We start from the raw sequence: 23,169 nt of genomic DNA, 5'->3' as shown, positions 1-23,169 counted from the left end.
ACACAGACCCCCTAAAAGAGCTCCAAGGTGGTTTTATCACACACTCACACACACACACACACACACACACACACACACACACACACACACACACAGTACATAGTACACAAATGTTAAGGTCCAGGGTTTTTAAAACCATGAGTTAATATGGAGCTGGAAGCCCCAGGGGTGACTGCAGGTACCTAACTTAGGGTTACCTAAGCTTGTGTGAACATTTCAGTTCTTTGGGAACTGCCATGGCCACCTGCTGGACCAGGGGCACTGGGCCACCCACCGTCAATGCAAGCTTCCTGGCAGTGGTACTCGAGCATTCTACAGAACCTAGGAAGGAGCCTAAAGAGTGTGCTCCCCCACCACTCACGGCACCCCACATGTCCCCCCCCCACATCGGCCACCCCCATCGGTACCTCGTAACCAGGTGCCCCTTGAGCCTCTGGATCATTCACAGAGAGAGCCACAAACACTAAGGCAGGGCAGTCAGTACTGGCTGTGTGCCTACTAAGTGCCCAAGTTAGCAACTTAGCATGGAGTGCCCACAGCACCCACAGGTGAGAGTCTGGTAGTGGGAGAGAGGGAGGGTTTGGGCCTCAAACTATGGAGAGGAAAAGAAAACCATAGTAAATGTTTAATTAGCTGTCTGGAAACCCGAGCATCATGTCAAATTCATTAATCGTTCCATTTAGTTGTCATGAAAATTTCATGATACTTCACTAAAGTTGAAGAGAATTTATAGTGAAATAGTCTCACCCAGTAAGCATTCCCAAGCGTGATACTTGGCGAGAAGACTGTGGCCAGCTTTGACTAAGTGAATTTCTTGTGGGCATATAATCTGGAAAATAATTTTTTTTGTCTGTTTAAGTCTATCTAGGGTCTGGGGAGATGGCTCAACAGTAAAGTGCCTGCCATACAAGCATAATGTCCTGAGTGCAAATCCCCAGAACCCACATGAAAGCCAGCTGTGGCAACTCATGTTGGCAGCTCCAGTACTCCAGCACTGGGGCCGGCAGAATCTGGAGATCCTGGAGCTTGCTGGCCAGCCAGCCTGGCCAAATCAGTGAGCGCCGAAGTCGGTGACAGACCATGTCTCAAAAATAAGGTGGAGAATTCTAGAGGAGGACACCTGGCACTCGGTGTACACACACCACCAGGAGGTCCAGCCTGTGTCTGTAGTCCCAGTGCTCTGGAGGCTGTGGCAGAAGATTTGCTGCAAAGATGAGGCCAGACCGGAGAAGAGAGAGACCTAGTCTCAAAACAAAGCAAAAAATAAAAATAAGTAAAGCATAATGTTGCGACTATAAAATTCAAAGTCAGGTGTGAATCAAGCCCAGGGCAGTTAGTTGTTTGGGTATGGGAAATGTGGGAAAGGGATCCTAAAACACTGATCAGTGGGAGGGAGGGGGTAAAGCCTCCCCCAGACACTACGGCTGGCCCATGGCCGCCTTCCCTGTCCTCTGGCCCGCGTCCTTCAGATGGGCTATCCCTACAGTCAAGATAGGCCACCTTTCCCTATTCCTAGCTCACAAGGAAGAGGCCTTCTCCAGCCCTTGTATGACTCCCAGGGAAATTGTTTCTCTGAGAGCCTGAGTGGGAGCCTGGCCTTCCAACCCCAGGGCGTCACACACCACTGACACAAACCAGCTGTCTAAACTGGTAAATGACCAGTTTATGGTCTAAACTGGTAAATAACCAGACAAATATGTCTTTGTCAACACAGAGAGATGGCTGGGAACAGTGAGAAGAAGGTCTGCATGACATCCTTAGCTCTCGGAAGGGACCTCTGATGCAGCCAGTCCAGGTTAAGAACTGTGGGATCCCACTGTCAAAGGGAAAACAGACCCATAAAGAGGGGGGTTTTGTTCAAGGCCCAGGGCCAAGAAGTGGAGATGCCCAAGGCTGCCCAACTCCAGTGGATGGAGGGAGACACTGAGGCCCACTGATTGCTCTCTTATAGGACCCACACCCCAGGGACTTGAAGAGGGGGCTTGTCACCCCAACACACCTGCCATAGAAGATCTTTTTACTTTGCTCTAGGCAAGGACCAGAGACAGCTGGTGATCCCCTTGCAGTCACCAGCCACATCTGGTCTCTGATCAAACCTAGCTCATAGCCTTCCTTCTTTACCAGAGTCTGGTTATGGGGAGGGAACGAGATGGGTTTTGCCAATACAATATGTGGTAAAAATATATCTCTTTTAAAAGAGAGATCACAAAACCTGAAGACTTGAGATCGGTAGCATGTAATTATCCCCTGCTTTGGGCGGGGATTTCTAATAGTTTCTAGAAAAACACAAGCCATTTGGAAGGAGTGTGCTCTCCAGGATAAAAAAGAGACCAGTTTAGCATGTCATCTTCCATCTCTGAGCCCTTCCTAGCCTGGAGGAGGAAGCACCTCCCTCCCTCCCTCCCTCCCTCCCTCCTCCCTCCTCCCTCCCTCCCTCCCTCCCTCTCCCATTGGCCTTGAACCCCACCAGAGGCTCTGAGAATGCAGAGCTGTGGATGCAGCTTCATCACTCAGTGTAGCATCCGCTAGAGAAAGAGGCTGGGAACTGCCTGGTGTGGCAGAGGATGGCCTTGATGCAGACACAAAGGGACATGTCCTTGCCCTGACTTTGAGGAAGAACCTTGAATTGGCAAGGACACCTAGGCCTCTGCCAATATCTGTTCTATAGACATTGTTGTAATCTGAAGCAGCGTGACCCCAGTTTTATCTGGACACACGGTGATCCAGAATACAGACCACCTTTCCCAGCATTCTGTGGACGTCAGGACCATATGACTAAGTACTTGCTGTCTGTTAGGATATAAGTGGAAAGTATGTGGGACCTGCAAGATGTGTTCTTTAAAGAGGGTGTCTGCTGTATTTGTTTAGTTCTGCTACTGTGGTAAACATTCTGACAAAAACAAAACAAACAACAGAGAGGAGAGGTTTGTTTGGGCTCACTCTTCACAGCCCTCCCAGAGAGAAGTGAGAGTAGAACCTGAAGCAGAGACCACAGAAGGTGCTGTTTCCTGACTCATGCTCAACCAGCTTTTGATATACCGCCCAGGACAACCAGCCTAGGAATGATGCCGCCCACAGTGGTCTGGGTCCTCTCCCGTCAATCATCAGTCATGATACTTTCTCACAGACATGTCCACAGCCAATCAGAACTGGGCAGACCCCCAGCTGACACTCCCTCAGGTAACTGCATCCAGTTGACAGCTGAAGCTGCCTAGGGCACCTGCCCTTTACTCTTTCCTGTGCGAAGGAGTGCACATGTGATAGGTGGAATCCAGCAGCCCTTCTAACTTAAGACAAACCCAAGCACAGAAGTTCCAGATGGCAGAGCCACAGTTTAAAAAGAAGCTGGGTGACTGCACCAAACCTGGGGTGCCTGCCACCTGTTGCATACACAAGAAAGAAAGGTGCATCTGCCTTGTCTGCTGCTGTGGAGGCTAGGGGTCATCCAAGTGTGGGAAATTAACTTAAATTTTTTCTTAAACAAAGAAAAAGAATACAAGATAATCCAAACCTTTAGAAGTAAGAATTCTGGCCAGGCGACAGCTGCACACGCCTTTAATCCTAGCAATCAGGAGGCAGAGGCAGGTGGATCTCTGTGAGTCTGAAGCCAGCCTGTTCTTCAGAGTGAGTTCCAGGACAGCCAGGGCTACACAGAGAAATCCTGTCTCAGGGAGGTGGGGGGACTAAAAGAAGAAGAGGAGGAGGAGGAGAAGTAGGAAGAAGAGGAAGAAGTGACTTCCAGTAGGCATTATGATGCAGTCTTGGCACTCTAGAGGTGACTGTAGGAGGATCGAGAATCCGAAGTCAGGCTTGGCAATGGAGTGGGACTCTGTCTCAACAATTAAAGAGAAAAAAGAACAGTGAATGCTGAGGTGTTTGTGACAGAGCTCCAGTGTCAGGTTCTGCCTTGGTGGAATGCCAGGAAGGCTGGAGCGCCCAAGGACCTAGGCTTCCTCCCCTCTCCTGTTCCTGCGCAAGAGCATTCGCCTATGTCTGGAGCCTGCAGTCCGGCTGTGGAGAGGCACCAAATCTATTTTTTGCTCATGCAAATTTTGTGAGCACATGCATGGCGTGGGTTAGCATGCCTTTTCTTGCTTGTTATCTCTGTGTTTCTAGTTAAAGGAACCGAGGCTCAGATGCCCAGAGCAACCGAGGGGCAGGTCCCGGCTCATCCCTTTTCCCGGGCTTCCCACCCCACCCCACTATGGATCCTCTGAGAAGCACAATGAGGCATGGTGTGACTTCATGATGAGGACCTCAGAGAGAGGAAGGGAGGGGCCATCCACACATTGTCAGCACTGTATGAGTCCTGGACAAAACAGGTAACCCTAAGTCCCTGCCAGGTCTGCTGCATACCAGAGGTGTCAGCATACAGAGACCCTCACCAAGCAGGGGCAGAGCTGAGGGAATGAGGCCCAGTGGGGAGCTGACTCCTAGGGCTGGACAAAAACAAAAACAAACAAACAAACAGAAAAACCCACCTAGTCCAGTGTTTCTCAACATGCGGGTTGCAACCCCTTGGGGTCAATCAACCCTTTCACAGGGTGGCCTAAGACCAGCAGAAAACACAGATATTTACATTACAGTTCATAAAAGTAGCAAAATTACAGTTATGAAGTAGCAACGAAAATAATTTTATGGTTGGGGGTCACACAGCATGAGGAACTGCATTAAGGGTCGCAGCATTAGGAAGGTTGAGAGCCACTGGCCTAGGTTCTGCCCTTTAGGACAGCTAACACAGGGAAATAAAGGATGCTGACGAAAGAGACCAGGAGGGCGGGCATGTCCTAAAACCCAGTGCTCTAAGGCCAGGGCCGCCCTGGCCAGGGACCGAGCAAGACCCCCCGCCCCCCGACCCCGGGCAAGGGCTGGTTGATGAGCAGGCGCCACCTGGTGGTCGGTCTCCAAATAGCCCCTCTAGGGAGTCTAAGTGATGTCTCTCAACAGGCCCATCTGAGAGCATTTAAAAGATGACCTTGGGCTGGAGAGATGGCTCAGAGGGTAAGAGCACTGCTTGTCCTTCCAAAGGTCCTGAGTTCAATTCCCAGCAACCACATGGTGCCTCACAACCATCTATAATGAGATCTGGTGCCCTCTTCTGGCCTGCAGAAATATGTGCAGACAGAATACTGTATGCTTAAGAAATAAATAAATAAATCTTAAAAAAAATAAAAATAAATAAAAGATGACCTTATTTATTTGGGGCCGCAACGGGCAGTGCAGTTTGCTGTTTTCCTTGGCTGCTTCTTCAGGCTCTGGTTTTCCCCCTGGAAGTCATAAAAATCACTTGGAAATTTTAAAGTTTCCCCATGCACAGGCCCCTGAAATTGTCTGTGGAACTGGCCTGGTCATGGCCTGTCCTGTGACTTTCAGATTCTGTAAGGTGAGGCTGGCTGGGGACCTGCCACCTACTGCTTGCTTTGCAGACATTTTGCAGGCACGTCCATGCCTCCTTCTGGTCTCTGTTTACTGTTCCTGTCCTGCCCTGTGCACAGGGGTGCCAAGGTTCTGCCCGCTGCATCCCACCTCCCACCTGCGGCTGGGACCCAGATTCAGGGATATTGTAGTTTGAGTTGTGGACACAAGACCATCTCTGTGAGCTCGATCCCTTCACCTGTAATTGGAACAGAGTAGTGTCTGAACTGTTCAAGGAACAGTTCTTCTGAGAATTTATGAAAGTGAGGGACTCTTTTTCTAGAAGGTGTGTGGGTAGACAGCACTAGCTCTGCCCTGTGGGGACTCACAGTCGCCTTTTCCTAGGTCACTGTCTTCACCCTTACGGGGGCTCTCATGGGACTCTCTTCAAGGTCTTGCTCTCTGAGTGGAAGTCCAAGACTCCTCCCCCAGAGCCCAACACTCCTCTCTTCCATGTCACATAATTCAGCTCCAACTTGCTCTTCTACCCTGATTTCAATATTTCTTTCGAGAACCACACCAAAGTTTCATTTTCGATTTCCCCAGAAAGCTGGGAGGATGGACCCAGACGGGTGCTTGTTTCCGGGGTAGAAACAGATGGTGTCTGCAGATCCCAGAAGCCATTCTGTTCCTGTGGACTCCGCCTCAGGCCTGGCCACAGTGTAGGAACCTGGCACCCCCAGCCTCAAAGGTGCCCTGAGGTGGCTGTGAGCATGGCGGAAGCTGCTGCTGACCTGAGCACAGGAGGTAAGCTGGGCCTCTTCCCTCTCCCGAGCAGCGTTGGTACTCTGGGGACATCTGAGCTCAGGAAGAGGGCATCCCAGGAAGCCAGCTTGCTTCAAGGATCCTGTGCCCTAGATCCCTCACATCATGCTTTGACCCCTGACCTGGTTCATAACAGCCCTCAGGCAGAAGTGGTAGCTCTCACCTCATAGAAGAGGGCACTAAGGCCTGTGACAGGCTTCGGGCGCTGAACTCTGAGAGGTGACTTTGTTTTGACAAGAAGTTTGGCTCCAATTCTGTGTTCATGCTCTTCTCCCGGGTGCCGAGCTGTGCTGGGCGAGGCTGTGGGGCTGGGCACCTGTGGGCAGGATTTACTTTACTGCTTTTCTTCCTTGTTTTGAAACTTTAAAAAAAATTGTTAATTTATTACGTACACAGTGTTCTGCCTGCATGTGTGCCTGCACGCCAGTCAGTGCTCTTAACCTCCCGAGTCATCTCTCCAGCCCCCAAAATCACTTCTTTCAATCCTCACACCATGCTAGAGGTTGTTGCTCAAAAGGTTTCAGGGAGGGGCCAGGCCAGGTGGCAGGTTCAGGGCCAGGCAGAGAAGACCAGGAACTAACCCTCACCTGGCCCCTGTGGCTTCCGAATAGTACCCTTGCCATCCAGTCACCTCCATCCAGCCCTTCAAGTTCACCCTTTGGAGAAAGCTCTGCCCATGTGCCCTTAGGGGCCAGTGGGGGAAGGGAGGGCAGGAGAGCCCACTGCAGGACACACACCCCAGCAGAGAAAAGGTTTTGCAAGACAAGGCAAAGCCAAGCCAGGAATGGAAGCTCAGTCCTATAATCCCAGGGGGGCATTGCTGAGGCAGGAGGATTGCTGTGAGTTTCAGGCCAGTCTGAGATATGTGGTGAGACTTTGTCTCAAGAGGAAAAAAGGGAGGTAAAAACAGGCACATGGATGAGCAGGCAGACAGAAGGAGCCAAAAGGAGCATGAGGTGGAACTTGGGTGATCCCTGGGGTCAGGCACAAAGGAGTCTGGGTAGACAGCAGAGGTCCATCTGACCTCTAGGTAGAGGGTGCTGGAGGGAACCCTTCTGGAGTTGGTGGTCACCTGGGAGATGAGTAGTGTCATCAGGAAGATGGCACTGAGGCAGGGTAGGGGAGAAAAAGAAGTGGGAAATATCTAAGCTGGGTTTTCAGAAGTGTAATCCACCAGGCAGGAAGGGAGACCCACGTCCATTGGGCTCCTGACCTGGGAATACCCATGCCATCCATGTGGGTGCCAAGCTGGAGAGAAAGGAACTCCCTAGGAAGGCTGGGAGAGGCATCAGGCACCATGGAGGGGCTTCTGGTCCAGGCTTGCTCCCCTCCTGCTCCATCATCTGAGAGCTGAGGGTTCCTACCTGTCTAGGGTTCCACACCAGTACACAGGACAGCCTATGCACTCCTCTGCCTATAACCATCCAGCTGTGGGGCCAGGGTCCACTCTAACTGACACTCTTGCCTCTGAGTGATGCCATCAATGCTGTCTGCTTGGCCTGGGTCATGGGTGCCTCCTCTGCTCTGGGCTCTCAGATCTCTCTTGTCTCTGGAGCTTGGATGCTAGCCTCCCATGGGGACATGGCTTGACTCAGCTCTTCTCTTTGTCCCCCGCCCAAGAAAATCTAGAGCAAAAGATCCTTCAGGTGCTGAGTGAAGCCGGGAGCCCTGTGAAGATTGCCCAGCTGGTAAAGAAGTGCCACGTGCCCAAGAAAACACTCAACAAAGTCCTTTACCACCTGAAGGAGGAGGGCAAAGTATCCTTAGAAGCCCCTGCAACATGGTGCTTGGGCGGGGATGCTCCTGGAGATGAGGTTTCTGCAGTCCCCAAGGACCTCACTGCCCATCCTAGTCTCGGTAATCTGTCATTTAGGGGCACAGCAGACTCCTTTCAAGAGCTGTCTTGGCAATGGGCAAGTCCAGGTTCAGGCTTGGCTTCAAATCTGAGCTCTGCCATCCTCTCTTGGTCTCTTGATTTCTTCTTGCCAATGGAGCTAATGTAGAGCCTAGGGCTTATGCATGGTAAGTATGTAATAGACACTAGCAATAGCAAAGACACAGTCCAGGCAGCTGTCACAATGACTGTGAGTGCTGATGGCAAGGATTCCCTCAGAGCCCTCAGGTGACTTTGATAGCGTTGAGCAGAGAGGGCCCACAGTTCCAAGCACTGTTGCTGTACCCAAGGCCACCTTGGCTTGACTCACTCCCATAGCTGGAGACAGGAAAGGAAGCAGGACCCTACCCTTTGGCAGCCAGCAGCTGTGACCCAAGCACATGGGAAACCCTAGGATCCCAGCCTAATGTCCTGTCTCCTAGCCTTCCTGTGGAAGTGTTCCCTGTGCTCCGTGGAGCGGAGCGTCTCCTGTCTCCAACGGATACATCTTTTTTCCTCCAGCCCCAAGACCCTAACAAGATATAGGCACAGCTGCAAAGAGCCCCGGCCTTCAGTTCAGTGCACACCATAGGCCTCCCCAAACCATTCTCAGGGGTACAAGGGGAGTGGGTGTTTGGGATCATGTCTACCACTGAGGCTCTGCAAGAGTCTCAGAGGCCAGACTCGCGGTTAGAAGCCAAAGGCTCTAAATGGCCAAGAAGTGGTTTATCTTCCAGATGCTGGCACACCTGTGCCAGCCTGAGCCAGCCTCTAGAGTGAGAGCCTCATTCACACATCTGGTCTCCAGATGACCACTGCACTCAGTATGACCATGTGCCTCCGACAGAACAGGACCATGCCCCTGGGCTCCATAAGTACCCCAGGCTACAGCCGGTGTGGTGGACAGATGTAAACACAGGGCCCTCTTCCTACTAAGCACCTGCCCCTCCCCTTGCAGATGAAAGAGTCTTCAGATTCCTCGAGGACAATGGGCCTCAAAAGGCCTTGCATATCGCCAAGGCTCTGGGAATGAAGACGGCCAAAGAAGTGAACCCACACCTGTACAAGATGAGAGATAGACACCTTCTGAGCTATGACGGGCAGACATGGATGATTTATGGCCCAAGTCAGAAAAGTCAAGAACTAGGTATGAGAGGTCAAAGTCAGTTTGGGGAGGTTGGGGGTCAGAGGTGGATGGCCTAGGGTCAGGTTGGGAAATTCAAAGTTCAGGTTAGGAAGGTCAAGGATCAGGATTGTGTCATCTAGGGTCAGGTTGAAAAAGTCAAGGGTAAGGATTGGATGGTCCAGGGTCAGATTCTTTTGATTTGTTTTGTGATTTATGTATTTTATTTTATGTGTTTGCCTTCATGTATGTATATGCACCACAGGCATGCGATGCCTGCAGAGGCCAGAAGAGGGAATTGGGTCTCCTGGCTGGAATTGGAGTAACAGATGGTTGTGAGCTGCCATGTGGCTACTGAGTGCTATGCTCTCTGGAAGAGCAGCCAATGCTCTAACCACTTAGCAACCTCTCCAGCCTTAGGGTCATGTTTTACTGATCCTCTTTTGAGAGGGATTCCAGCAGGGAGGGATGTTGGCAGGCTTAAGGAGGGAGGGCCACCCAGCTGCTGGCCTTGGCCTCACTCATGGTGCCATAGGGTTTCTGGCTATTGGAGGTAGCCTGATAATGAGGATGGCGGCCAGATTTTAAACCCAGGGACACATCCAAATCGTTAATAAAGTCAGTGGGACCCAACAAAAGATATGAGGCTTCTTCTAGTCACTGCTGAGGGAACAGGAGCCTGGGGCTCAGTGGAGCAGGCTCTGCAGGGCTCTGAAGGTTGCAGGTGCAGAGTCTGGAGGGAGGGACACACTGGGCTTGCTCAGCCTGGACACAGGGTCAACCTGAATTTGGTAACGACTCTCTGTGAGCATTTTGTCCAAGCATGACGATGCCGAGCTCTTAGCCCAGCACACAGGAGGCAGAGGGAAGAGAGTTACAAGTTCAAGGCTAGTCTGAACTAAAAAAAAAAAAAATCATATAAAACCTAAATTGATAAATAAGTGGATAAAGTTGTTTTAAAGGGAGTGTTGGGCTGGGCTTGCATAGTAGAACTATTCTGGAACTCACCACGTAAACTAAGCTGAACTCAGATTCACAGAGATTTTGGGATTAAAGGCATGTACCACTACACCTGGCAGTGTCTTTTAAAGTCAGATAAAGAAATGTACATTTTATGAATGCATGTCTAGAATGCCCCAGCCCGAGTGTGTTTGTCTCTACACAAACATGGGCAGAAAATATGGTTTAATTTTTTTCTTTCTTTTATGAGACAATTTCGTGTAGCTGAGATGCCCCTGAACTCCTGATCTTCCTGCTTCCACCTCCCGAGCACTGGGGTTACAGGTGTCTGTCACCATGCTCAGCGACTTTCATTTGTGGAGAAAGGAATTCACAGAGGCTCACAGTCCTCCAACCTGAGCAGGCATGTGGAGCACACAGAGCAGGTGGCTGGGCTCAGCTGGTGTGGCCTGCCTGCCCCCCCTCTCCTCAGCTATTGAAGAAGGGTGACAGTATGGACGGCAGCCAGATTTTCAACACGGGGACATAGCTAAGTCTTTAATAATGTCAATAGAGCCCAACCAAACATGTGGCCTCTTCTGGCCATTGCTGGAGTGAGAGGAGCCTGGGGCTCAGCATGGAGGGCTCTGGAAGGCTCTGGCAGCAGACACACAGGTAAGGCACCTGCTGCAGGGATTTCAGAAGCGGTTCCATCTGAGGTACCATGGTATCCATGAGACACAGGGAAGGCAGGCTGTGGCCAGCTCCAGGGAGCTCCTGAGTCTTACCTGGCACCTTCTTTCTTGGGCCCCTAGGATGGGGTCTGATTCATGCTGCGGCAAGTCCCCAGGGAAGTATAGTGCTATTCATACAAGAGCCCCTATGTCCTTGAAACAAAGAAACTCAACGGAATATTTTTGTGTAGCTCATTCTGGAGTGAGACAAGAGTCCACTGCGATTATTTACCAGCAGAATCCAATCAACATGATCTGCCAACAGGGAACCAACAACCACATCTCCATCGCCAATTCAGAAGCCATCCAGATCGGGCATGGGAATGCCATGCTAAGACAGATAGACTGTGATCAAAGGGGTAAGAGGAGGGGCCTGGCCGGGACACCTGCTGTGCCTGAGTGGGGGAAGAAAGTGAGGGGGGCTTGGTCCTTCAAGGAGAAAGAGCAACCTCCTCATCTGCATGGACAGGCATGGCTTTTCTCAGAATGAGAAGCCTGGATCACACCTCACCTACACCCCCTTTATTTTTCCCTTCTCAATGAGATCCAATCCGTCTGTGTGAGGACAGTTCAGCCCCCTTTCTCAGCAGGTGAGACATGGTGAGCGGGCAACTTCCGTTCTCTGCTCTGAACATATTTCTCTCTCTCTAACTGTTGCCATGAAAAATTTGGATCATCATGCACTCAGTAGTTTCCTCTCTCTCTCTCCCTCTCTCCCTCTCTCTCCACCTCCCCCCCCCGTGTGTGTGTGTGTGTGTGTGTGTGTGTGTGTGTGTGTGTGTGTGTGTGTGTTTGCTGAAGTCCATTCGGAACCAGAGGAGGACGTCAGGTGTCCTGTTCTGTCATTCCCACCGTATTGCCCCCAGGCAGGGTGTCACACTGAACCTAGAGCCAGCCTTGCAGCCAGTAAGCCCCAGCGATCGCCCTGTCTCAGTGTCATCCAGCACCAGAGGTACAGGTGCCTGTGGCCATGCCTGACTCTTCACGTGGGTGCTTAGATCCAAACTCAGGTCCTCACGCTTGCATGGCAATGCTCTCACCCATTCCCAGCCATCCCCCAGTCTTGGCAACCTGGTTTTGACGAAGGTTGGTGCTGTCCAGCGAGGGTTTCCTCTCTAATAGGCATTGCAGCTTAGAGGGTGTGGGGCCACCTCATACTCCAGCCTGTCACCCAGGCACAAGAGCATCAGCTCCAAACCCAGATTCTCCCCATGCCCTTGGGAGAAATCTGTTCTACCCAGGCCTCAGTTTCCCCAACCATGATGCTCCTAGTTCTGACAACCATCATATCTGGCTATTTTACTTATGGATGTTAAGTGGCTCACCATTTTTTCAGACTTAAATGAGTTTGAAAGTTTTAGCATTCCTTTAATTTGAAAATCATAAAAAGTTAGTCTAAGCCGGGCAGTGGTGGTGCACGCCTTTAATCCCAGCACTTGAGAGGCAGAGCCAGGTCTGCAGAGCAAGATCCAGGATAGGCACCAAAACTACACAGAGAAACCCTGTCTCGGGGGGGGGGGGGGGAAAGTGAGTCTGAAAATGAGCATCAAGGAAATAAAGGCAGGGCAAAGACCCGAACTGTCTTGTCAAGAGGCATGGAGGACTTGTTCCCACACAAGGGACTTTCTTTTGATGGGAGTCGAAGGTTGAGGAGAGCCAGGAGGCAGGTGGCATGTGCTCCCTAGATCTGCAGGTACCCCAACAATACTGTAGGCTTAGCTGTGAATGCTGCAGACTGCCCAACTCCAGCTGCCACTGGGTCCCCAGCCTTGGGACAGAACAATCTGGAGTCACCTCTGGCAAATCCTTAATGCTCTGCCCTTCCCAGGTCCCAGGCCCCACCATCCTCTCCCACTACCTGTATCAGAGGACCCCTCTTCTCAGGACCCCCGACCTGGTGCCTGGGGAGATCAGCACATCCACATGGAGAAGTCCATGCTCCGACGTGTGCAGCTGGGCCACGGCAACGAAATGAGCGTCCCGAGGGAGCCAGTGGAACACTCTGCTTATAGCTTTACTGGCAGCCCCCCAGGTATCACGGCCTCCACCACCCCACATATTCAGAAAGGACCTGAAGCCAGACTCTTTGTGAGAAAAGAAGCATGATGGGAAATTCATTCTACCCTGACCCATGAAAGGGATACCACCGAATAGCATGTTGAGCTTTTAGATCTGGCACTCAGGGTCCCCAGGCTCCCAGCACCGGTGTGCAGCAAGTCTCAGTCATCACCTGCAGGGAAGGTTGAGTGGGAGGAAGCAAGGTCACAGGGAGAAAGAGGCCATCAGTGAATGAGGCCATCAGGGAATGGCACGGTGACTCGAGGACCTGGCCAGAGGCCAGCCAGGAACTGTAGATTCTTAGACGATCAGAGGTCTCAGGAGGACCAACAGAACCAGAGAGGAGCATCTCCATAGAGAACAGTGAGGCAGGGCCAGCAGGGGGCCAGCAAACAGGGCTCTGTGGTGGCCTTCTGTGACAGTTTCTGGGAGTGCAGGGAGCCTACAGGTAGGCGATGGGAAAGCTGAGTGCGGACATTTTCTGAGTTTTGAGTGAAAGTGAAGAGGAGACACCAGGGTCCAGTGGATGCTGAGGTGAGACGGGGGAGGAAAGGAATGAACTGTAGCAGGACAATATGTCCTTGACGGCTACCTGGGAACTGGCCACAGACAAGAGGGAGGCCCCAGAGACCCAGAAGAAGATGCTGAGGCCAGAGTGGTTTTGGTGAGCTCGGGGGCAGGGCAAGGTGGTATTGCAGGCCAGCGAAGACATGCGCCAGGACGTGGAGGTGAGGTGGATGGGCAAAGGCTATGGGCCAGATCTGCAAGGTCACTGGTAAGAGCCAGCCCTGAGGGTGGGCGGACAGATTTGATGTCAGGACCAGGTCCCTGTACAACGCCTGGCTTCTCCTGCCTTTTCTCTTCGGTTAACTCGAAGTCTCAGCCACCACTGCTGACCAAGGAACTTCATTCACCATGCAAACACCTGAGCCAGGCGCTGACCCTGAGGGGAACACAGCCCAGAGAGTCCACATCAAATCCTGCCTGCTGGAGGACGCCACCATCGGCAACAGCAACAAGATGACCATCCACACTATGTCAGAGGGTGGAGTCACAGAGTCTGGAGACAGCAAGGAGCCGAAGGAAGACACAGGTGAGCCTGGGCACAGAAGGTGGGAGTGCCCACCTCATACAGTCATCCTGCGGTCAACCATCAGGCAATGGTCTGGAACAGGGACACAGTGGTCTGGGACTCCAGGCTGCAGGGAGGATGCAGGTATTTACATCAGGGTAAGGAGGAGCCACAGAGGGCTTTGGGCAGGACAGAAGCAGAGAGTTCTGGGGTTTGGAGTGAGAGAATCGTACATGAGCAGTCCCACGAGTGGATAGTTAGAATCAGCACGAACGGACCAGGATGTCTGGATGTCAAGTGGGCCGTCCTCCCCATCCTGGTGGTGGAGCGCCGTATGGCTCACACAGCGAGAACAGGTCATAGCTGTGGGTCACAGTCACCAGGCCCAGGCAAGGAGCCCTTTAGGATGGACAAGTCATGGCTGCTCCCAGAGAGGAGAGGCTGAGTCCTGCAGTCAGGGGGGCTTGTCAGAGAACTGAAGTAGGTAATCAACAGGGACCTGCCAACAGACACAGTCCTGGAGGGATCTGCAAGTGTAGACTCGGCAGGTGCCAAGGCCCTGAAGTGGGAAGGGAGAGCAGTACAAGGCGCAGGAGTTTGAGAAACAAGAGGGATTGACATCCAGGAGCCAAAGCCTTGGTGGGTGCCTGCCGGACCTTTCAGAGCCTGAAGGCGTGTGTAAAGTGTCTCCATCTTATCTGAAATGAACTGGAGAGTCCTGGAGAGTGTGAACAGAGGCATGTGACGTAGTATTGAAGTTTCCCTGGGCCAGCGAGATGGCTCAGTGGGTAAGGGCATTTACTGCCAAGTCTGAAGACCTGAGTTTGATGCCCAGGACCCACATGATTGAAGGAGAGAACCAATTCCCATCCATTGTCATCTGATGCCCCCCTAACAAAATAAACAAACAAACAAATAAATGTATGTGGTGGTGGGAGCTTAAGTCCCCCTGAGGACTGTGGGGAACAAAGCCATAGAGCATGGGGGGGGGGCAGAAACCCACCACAGTGGTTGGGGGGCACAGACTCCAGAGGGGTCTGCGGATACCTGCAGCCCCCGTGAACTAAACAGCACAGTGACCTGAGCCCTCACTTGCTCCTTCACTGTCTGTTCCTCCCTCCCTCCAGACTCAAGTTCCAAAGCCGTGCCGCGTGGAAACTGCTCCCATACCAGCAACTCCACGCTGCTCACCTCTGAGCTGGGAACGATGACTCTGGGAGACAGCGGCCCCCAGACCACAGGAACTGTGCTTAGGGCAGACGGGATCTCCGACACAGGGAGCTGCCAGACTCAGGAGTGAGGTGAGAGGAGAGAGGTGGAGAAGGCACAGGCAAGCTTCCTGTGGCCGCACACAGGGCTTGGACTAGACTTTTTGTGATTTGGATGTGATGTATTGACAGCTTGGTCCCAGGCTGAGACTGATCGTTAGGAAGTGACAGGATCCTGAGGGCCCTGAGATCATCCATACACAGGTCTCTAGAAGGATTTGCTTTCTTGATGACATTCCTGGGAGGGAGTAGAGACTTTGGGAGGATGAAGGAAAGGAGTCCCTGAAGACATTAGGGTCTCATGTAGTCCAGACTGGCTTTGAGTCACTATGTAGCTAAGGGTGACCTTGAACTTCTGATCTGCTCACCTCCACTTCCTGAGCACTGGGATTACGGGTGGGTACCACCACATCCAGTTTATGAGAAGCTAAGGATGGAATTTCTTGCATGTACACAAGTGCTCTACCCACGAAGCCACAGCCACAGCCTGGGCCATGCCCCTTCCTGTCTCTCTATCCATCTCTTCTTCCTGCCTGCCCTGAGGTAAGCGCCCCTCCTCTGCCTTGCCACAGACCAGAAAGCAATGGAGCCATGGGACCATGGGCTGACACCATTGCCACCATGAACCAAACCAACCTTTCCTGCCTCAAGATCGATCGATCGATCAATCAATCAATCAATCATGTGAGCCAGCTCTACCACTTCTGGGTGTTCACCACAAGGGACAAGTCAACACAGCACACAGATATCTGCACATCCCTGTTGACTGTGCTCTGTTCACAGCAGTTGAGAAATGAAACCAACCTTGCTGTCCGTCAATAGGGGATGGGTAGAAGGAATTCGGAGTAAAAAATGAGAATGTGTCATGTACTGGAAAGTGGGTGTAACCAGAGACCACCATGCTAAGTGAATGAAGCCATCCCAGGAAAAAAAAAAAATCATGTTTTCTCTCATTTGTGGCTCCCAGATTTTGCATAGATTTGTAGAATCACACACGTGGATGTGACATCAAAGTAGAGGCAAAGCCAGCAGAGGATGAAAGGGACAGATGGGAGGACAGAGGAAACAAGGAGGGAGGGCTGTATATATGTACAAAAGTGTACCTCCAAAACCCAGCACCACATACAGTGCATAAACACCCGAGACAAAAAGAAAATATAAAATCAGCACCTCCCACTGCTAGTGTTTCATTCGACTAGAGAGCATCTAAGTCACTCAGAAAACTGAGTTCAAGAATTAAACCAGGGGCAGGTGAGATGGCTCAGTCCAAGAGAGGCTTGTATCCAAGCCTCATGACCCAAGTTGGAATTCCCAGAACCACACCATGGAAGGAGAAAACACAGGTATGCCAGGTGTCCTCTGACCTCCAGAGGTGTGCTTGGAGCACAGTGCCCCACAACCTCCCACCCCAACAAAAATAAATAAAAATTTAAAACTCTTTTTTAAATTAGGAGAGATGGCTCAGTGGTTAAGAGCACCTGCTGCTCTTGCAGAGGACCTGTGATTGGTTCCTAGCACACACGGCAGGTGACTCACAATGGCCCGTAACTCCAGTTCCAGGGGATCCAATGCCCTCATCTGTCCTCCACAGGCACCTAGATGTATGTGCATATACACAGAGAGAAACATAAACAAAAAGTAAAATACATGTTTCAGGTATGTGTGTGTGTGTGTGTATGTATGTATGTATACCAGGAGATAATGCATGCCTTTAATTCCAGCACCTGGGAGGCAGAGGTAAGTACATCTCTGTGAGTTCAAGACCAGCCTGGTCTACATAGCAATTTCCAGGCCAACCAGGGCTATGTAGAGAGACCATGTCTCAAAAAAGAAGAGAAGGAGAAAGAAGAAAATAAACCTTTCGCTTAAAAGTTTTTAAACATTAAGGCCGGGCGTTGGTGGCGCACGCCTTTAATCCCAGCACTCGGGAGGCAGAGCCAGGTGGATCGCTGTGAGTTCGAGGCCAGCCTGGGCTACCAAGTGAGCTCCAGGAAAGGCGCAAAGCTACACAGAGAAACCCTGTCTCGAAAAACCAAAAAAAAAAAAAAAAAAAAAAAAAAAAAAAAAAAAAAAAAGTTTTTAAACATTTATTTGGATTAAACCAGATTTAAAGGGAACATACTGGTTATTTGTTGGTTTGGGACAGGGTCTTATATATCCTGGGCTGGCTTTGAACTCCCTACGTAGCCAAGCATGTCTTTGAACTTCTGATCCTCCTGCCTTCACCTGCCAGTAGTGGGATTACAGGCATGTGCTACCATGTTCATGTATACCGGGCTTCACGCATGCCAGGCCAGCTTGACTGCCCGCAGCCCATTTTCCTCCTTTCAGTATGAAATCTCTTGGGTATTTGTCCCATCCACCCAGCTGAATAACACATTTGGTGATGTGGCCAGCACTGCTGGTCTTTGAGGTCAGTCTGGCAGGACAGACGAGCAAAGAGTGGCTCCGGCCCCGGTGTGTGCCTCCAGGATATGGGCAGCTGGGTGTTCGCAAGCAGCCCACAGCCCAGCAGCTCTCCTCATTGGCTCCTGAGCTGAGATGTTTTCCACCATTTGTTTGATACAGTTCCTCATGCTGTGGTGACCCCCCAACCATAAAATTACTTCATTGCTATTTCAAACTGTAATGTTGTAGTGTTCCGAACCATAACGTAAATATCTGATATGTAGGGTATCTGATATGGGACCCCCAAAAGGGTTGCGACCCACATGTTGAGAACCATATCTTTAGGCAAAGCTGAGGGGCTTGCCAGTCCCCTCTCTCCTCCCACTATGGCATCATTTTTTGAGGAGAGTGCCTCACTAGACCCCAAACCTGCCAGTGTGACCTTAGGGCTCCAGGATTCACACACTGTGGGCAACTGTCTTGCCATTATAAACCATCCAGCCCAGGGTGTTTGGTGATAACAGCCTGAGTGGGAAGGGCTGTTGGCACACCCTCTTCTCTCTCAAGGTCTGCCACGTTCATCTGACCTTCCTAGAACCTTCCCTCTTGTAGCTGAACTTCCTAAGAGCAAATTGGTCCTGCTCCTTCATCCTTGGCCCTGTGGGAGTGATTAGCTGGCCCATGTGTCAATCAACTGGCCTTGGCCAGTCGGCAGGCAGAGATTGCTTACACTGTGCCAGACATGGCTGTGGTGAAGTGATTCATCAGATGCTTGGGAAGGGGTAGGTGGAACTCGGTCCCTGGGACACACTCCACCACCTTGGGGCTCTGAGTGCCTGAGGAGAGCCAGTGGCGCTTTGAAGATGGAGGCCCAAGAGGACGAGTCAGCCAGGCAGGAAGGCTGCTCCAGAGTGGAGCCGAGTGCCACACTCATTCTCGCCCTTTGCTCTGCCTCCCCTGTGAGGTAGAGGATGCCATACTTAGAAGCCTTGGCCCTGGGCCACATCTATCTGGATGGAGGGGTGCAGCTCAGCACAGGGTCTCAGAGGGAGCCTTGCTGTCCTCCCCAGCCCAGCCAGGAGGGCCTTAGGCAGATCTGCATCCACACAACACTCAGGGAGTGCTGGGATGTGGTGTCTGTTCCTGGTTCCAGCCATTCCTGAAGCAGAGATACTTCCCTTGTCTGTTAGAAAACTCAAGTCCCTTAGTGCTGACGCTGGGACATCCCGTGCAGCGTGTCCTCTCGTCTCTGTCTCTCCCACACACCCAGGACCTCTACTGCTCACCAGAAGCTTCTAAGCTCAGACACACCCAGGGCCTTTGAAGCCTCCAGGACACCTTCATCCACCCCATGCACTATCCTGCTTTCACCCTCCCTGCATGCTCTCCCCCAGCCTCCACCCACCCCCTGCATGCTCTCCCCCAGCCCCCACCCACCCCCTGCATGCTCTCCCCCAGCCCCCATCCACCCTGCATGCTCTCCTCCAGCCTCCACCCACCCCCTACATGCTCTCCCCCAGCCCCCATCCACCCTGCATGCTCTCCTCCAGCCTCCACCCACCCTGCATGCTCTCTCCCAGCCTCCACCCATCCTGCATGCTCTCCCCCAGCCCCCATCCACCCTGCATGCTCTCCCCCAGCCCCCACCCACCCCCTGCATGTTCTCCCCCAGCCCCACCCACCCTGCATGCTCTCCCCCAGCCCCCACCCACCCTACACACTCTCCTCTATCTTCCATCTCAATTCTGCCCACTCTTGCCCAGCTGGGCTTGCCACTCACCTCTATAGATAACCAGACTGGCTTGTTTGTTGATGAGAGAAAGCAGCCACATGTGCGTCTGCTCAACAAGGGACGAGCCGCTGCTTCTGTAGCGTGTTCCAGGCTTCGGTCCCGCTTCAGGAAGATGTGCATCCAGGTGCTCTGGGTGATGAGAACTGAACCTCCCCCTCTTCACTCTGCTTCTCTCTGTACTGTGTTAGAAGACTACCCTGGAGCCAGGGTGCCATTACAGTAACAGAAGCTGAGGCTGTGGGAGCGTGGAGGGCAGGCATGGGCAAAGGGCAAAGGGCAGCTCTCTGAAGCATTGAGGAACAAGTTGCTGGGCAGGCAAGAGCCTCAGCAGCGGTCACCTGCGTGGGGACTTCCATGGCTCGTGGCCTGGTTTCCTCACTCTCCGTCTTCTGGGGCCTTGGCATGCTGGTCTAAAGCCTGCACTGGCCATGGGGTACAGAGAGGGAAGCATGGCAAGAGCGAGGAAGATGTCAGCGGCGCGCCTCAGCAGGGGTCATGGCAGTGGATAACGGAAATGTGGAACACAGGCCAGCAGCGCCTGGGCCCCAGAGCCATGCTTTGCAGCTGAGGACTCTAGATTCTGGTCTCTGAGGTCAGGTGAGGAAGGAAGTCTGGGATGTAAACCGTGCCTTGTCGGGGACACAGTCTGACCAGAGCATGAAGCTCAGTGTAAGGCAACAGAGATGACAGGGCCACTTTGGGATGAAAGGAAGCCCAGAACAAAGGAAATGGAGATGGAAAATTGGTGGGAGAAGGAGTCAGGGCCAGGTTGTTTGCACAAGTCTTAGCTGACCGGCAAATATGTTCCCTGGCAGCTGGGCAGTGGGGTTTGATGTCAGCCGGGATCCTGTGCCATGGCACAGTCTTCTTGGTCACAGAGGTGTCTTGCAGTCTCCAGAGCATGTTGCCCTGGGATATCCCGGGCATCTTCCTTCTGCACCACGCTGACAGCCAGACCTGAGGTCCGTAGTTAAGCAGGCCCGATGTTGATGGGGAAGAAACGGCAGCTCCTGAGCCTGTCCAAGCAGAGTCCTTGCTGCCCGGCGCGGTTTCCCCTCTGCAATTAATTTGTCATAAATGTGCTGACAAAGTGCTGCGCGGCTAATGGAGGCTGGAGGTGAAGGCCGAAGCCATCTCTCAGGGGAGGAAATTAACGAGGCTCCATTAAAAGCAAGAAGTGATTGAGTCAGCCCGTCCTCCGCCCTCAGCTCTCCAGCCCCCACCTCAGGGTGAGGAGTGAACTTGGCCTTTGGATGGAGGATGGGGGATGTGTGAGCCACTCACCCTGAAATGGCTTCGCATTCCAGTTGTTCAAGGGGCCCTTCATCCATGTTTTCAGCAGGCCAGCAGCTAACACTGACTGGAAGCTGAGCATAGGAAAGGGAACCAGGATCATGTTCATTTACTCAGGTGTCAACAAAAAGGGGAATATATAATCAAATACCCCAGAGATCACAGGACACTGGGCTTTAGGAATGGCTGTATCCAGGCACTCAACCTATATGTTCAGCCTTTGTCGCTTTCTGCGGGGCTGCCAGCCACCTACAGCAGAGCCACACACCAGTTAGCAGAGACTTCAAGTGGAAAAATACCAAGAAAATGTCCCGCAGAGGATTCAGATTGGTTGGGAACAGGTCACATGCTTGCCCTTAACCCAATCAGAGTTCAGAACAATGAAAGGTTACAGTGGAGCCAAATTCACTCCCTGGTGGTGTACGAGGTGAAGTTTCCTATGAAGTGTGTCCTGGGAAGAGGGAAGCAATTTTAGGCTGGCAGAAACCAGAGCCCATTCCCGCCACAGCTGGGGATGCTTCTAGAAACCCTCAGAATACAGCAAGACTTTGCTAAAGGAAAGGGAAAACATCTTCACTGAACACAGTGAGGAATTGGAAGCATTCTAAGGAGCGGCAAAGATTCAGGCTCGGCTGAGGCATCCCGGTGGATCCAGGGCTCAGGGCTGGAGGTTGGCTGGGTGGGAGGGACAGAGGCCTTACAGAGACAGCACGTGCTGAGACATAGGAGCTCAGAGAATAGCTTCCTGTGACTGTGGCCCTCCCTTGGTCTCTGACCCTTGTCCCACACCAGAACTTCCTCCTCTGTATCCTCTGCAGAACTCTGGGGGTTTGTGATGACCGACCTGGCATTTGAGGGAGGGTTTACTTTCCATGCTGGTGCTTGTGCGTGCTAGGCACACGCTCTGGTACTCAACTGCAGTTTTACCTTGGGCGGTGTACACAGTGCAGAGAAACTGCAGAAAACCCTACTCCACTTGGACTATTTCCTTAAAAGGGCATTTTCAGAAAAGCTCGAAATGTGAAGGGCAGAAGCAAAGAAGATATTAGAAAGAGGAATGACGGAGACAGAGAGTGCAGTGAACAGAAGGTACCACCTTGGAACAGGCGGTCAGCCTGGCACGGGATGCCTGGGAGACAAGGGTGAGAGCCTGCGTGTCACGGTGCAGAAGAGGAAACATTTTTAGGATGACATAAGGACTGGAGACATGGCTTACAAAAGGTCTGTCTCAATGAGAAATTAGGTCAGGTTGGCTCGGGAGCATGTCTTGATAAGTTAATTGATGAGAAAAGACGCAGCCCACTGTGGGCGGCACCATTCCCTAAGCATGGCATGTTGAACTGTGTAAGAGCGGGGAAACCTCACGGGCAGCCAAGCAAATGTGCATGGCTCCCTTTCTCTCTGCTCTTGACTGTGGATGTAGTGTCGCTAGCTGCTCCTGGTGCCTGCCTTGACTTCCCCACAACCGTGGGCTGTCATCTGGAATTTCAAACTGAGTAAGACCCCTTTCCTCCTAAATTGCCTTCAGGGTATTTTGTCATGGTAACAGAAATGAAACTAGGACAGCTGGTAAAGCTTTACTTCTAAGGTGGATAACAATGGGTGAGGTGGGGGAGGGAGCGTGTGTGTGTGTGTGTGTGTGTGTGTGTGTGTGTGTGTGTGTGAAGTCACTAAGGACTTGGATTTCTAAGTGCTCAAGCACAAAAGTGGAAAGTGTGAATTACATTTTAAAAGCTGTTTTATTTCCCCAAACAGGAAACTATGAATTTCTAGAGGGAAAAACTCTACCCTCTGATTGGTTCAAAGATCAGCATGTGACTCCTACTTAACCAATCAGGACGCTCGGTGGGACAGTTTCCAACTATGTTTCATTTAGAGAAGTCTCTCTGCTCTTGAGCTAGTGGCACTAGTTGGCGAACCCCAAAATCAGAGATAAGGAAGAGTTGGGGGCTGGAGAGATGGTTTGGTGATTAAGCACACTGGTGCGTTTGTAAAGAGCTGGGGTCTGGTACCCAGTCCCCACATGATGAGTAAGAACCATTGTAACACCAGTTCCAGGGGATCCTGTGACTTCTGATCTCTGCAGGCACCAGGCATGCACATGATGCACAGACATATGTTGCACAAATTCTGGTAGGTCTGTTTTAATAAAAACAAACAAACCCAGAACCAGATATTAGGGTAAATGCTGAAAGATCTGAGAGACAAAGGAACAAGCCACTTCCATGTCTTACCTCTAGGACTCCTCATCCTGAAAAAGCCTTTAGTTCCTGTCTCCACCCAGCCATTAATGGTGTGTGTGCTTCCCAAGTACTGGGATTAAAGGTGTGTGCCACCACTGCCTGGCTCTGTTTCTCTCCTAGACTGAGTCAATCTCATGTAGTCCAGGGTGGGTTTGAACTCACAGAGATCTAGACGGATCTCTGCCTCCTGAGAGCTAGGATTGGTG

At 51.8% G+C, this 23,169-nt stretch overlaps 1 protein-coding gene across 3 annotated transcripts; it reads left to right on the top strand.

Annotated features, from left to right (window-relative positions):
- The first annotated feature begins 5,915 nt into the window (after positions 1 to 5,915).
- Zbp1 (Z-DNA binding protein 1) lies at positions 5,916 to 16,200 on the top strand. Of its 3 annotated transcripts, none has more exons than XM_037205430.1 (8): positions 5,916 to 6,162; positions 7,801 to 8,037; positions 9,012 to 9,200; positions 11,041 to 11,208; positions 12,678 to 12,881; positions 13,785 to 14,000; positions 15,107 to 15,280; positions 15,706 to 16,200. In XM_037205430.1, exons 1-7 carry the CDS (start codon positions 6,129 to 6,131, stop codon positions 15,277 to 15,279), a joined length of 1,221 nt encoding a protein of 406 aa, XP_037061325.1. In that variant the 5' UTR covers positions 5,916 to 6,128; the 3' UTR covers position 15,280; positions 15,706 to 16,200. The 3 variants fall into 3 exon arrangements, with proteins under 3 accessions (XP_037061325.1, XP_037061326.1, XP_028749628.1); XM_028893795.2 differs by having other exon boundaries at positions 5,924 to 6,162; positions 15,820 to 16,200; XM_037205431.1 differs by lacking the exon at positions 11,041 to 11,208 and having other exon boundaries at positions 15,820 to 16,200.
- Positions 16,201 to 23,169: the final 6,969 nt, after the last annotated feature.

Source organism: Peromyscus leucopus, chromosome 4, assembly GCF_004664715.2.
Source record: "Peromyscus leucopus breed LL Stock chromosome 4, UCI_PerLeu_2.1, whole genome shotgun sequence".
Taxonomy (NCBI): domain Eukaryota; kingdom Metazoa; phylum Chordata; class Mammalia; order Rodentia; family Cricetidae; genus Peromyscus; species Peromyscus leucopus.
The sequence above is the reverse complement of the archived record's forward strand: the minus strand, read 5'-3'. Positions and strand labels throughout refer to the sequence as shown.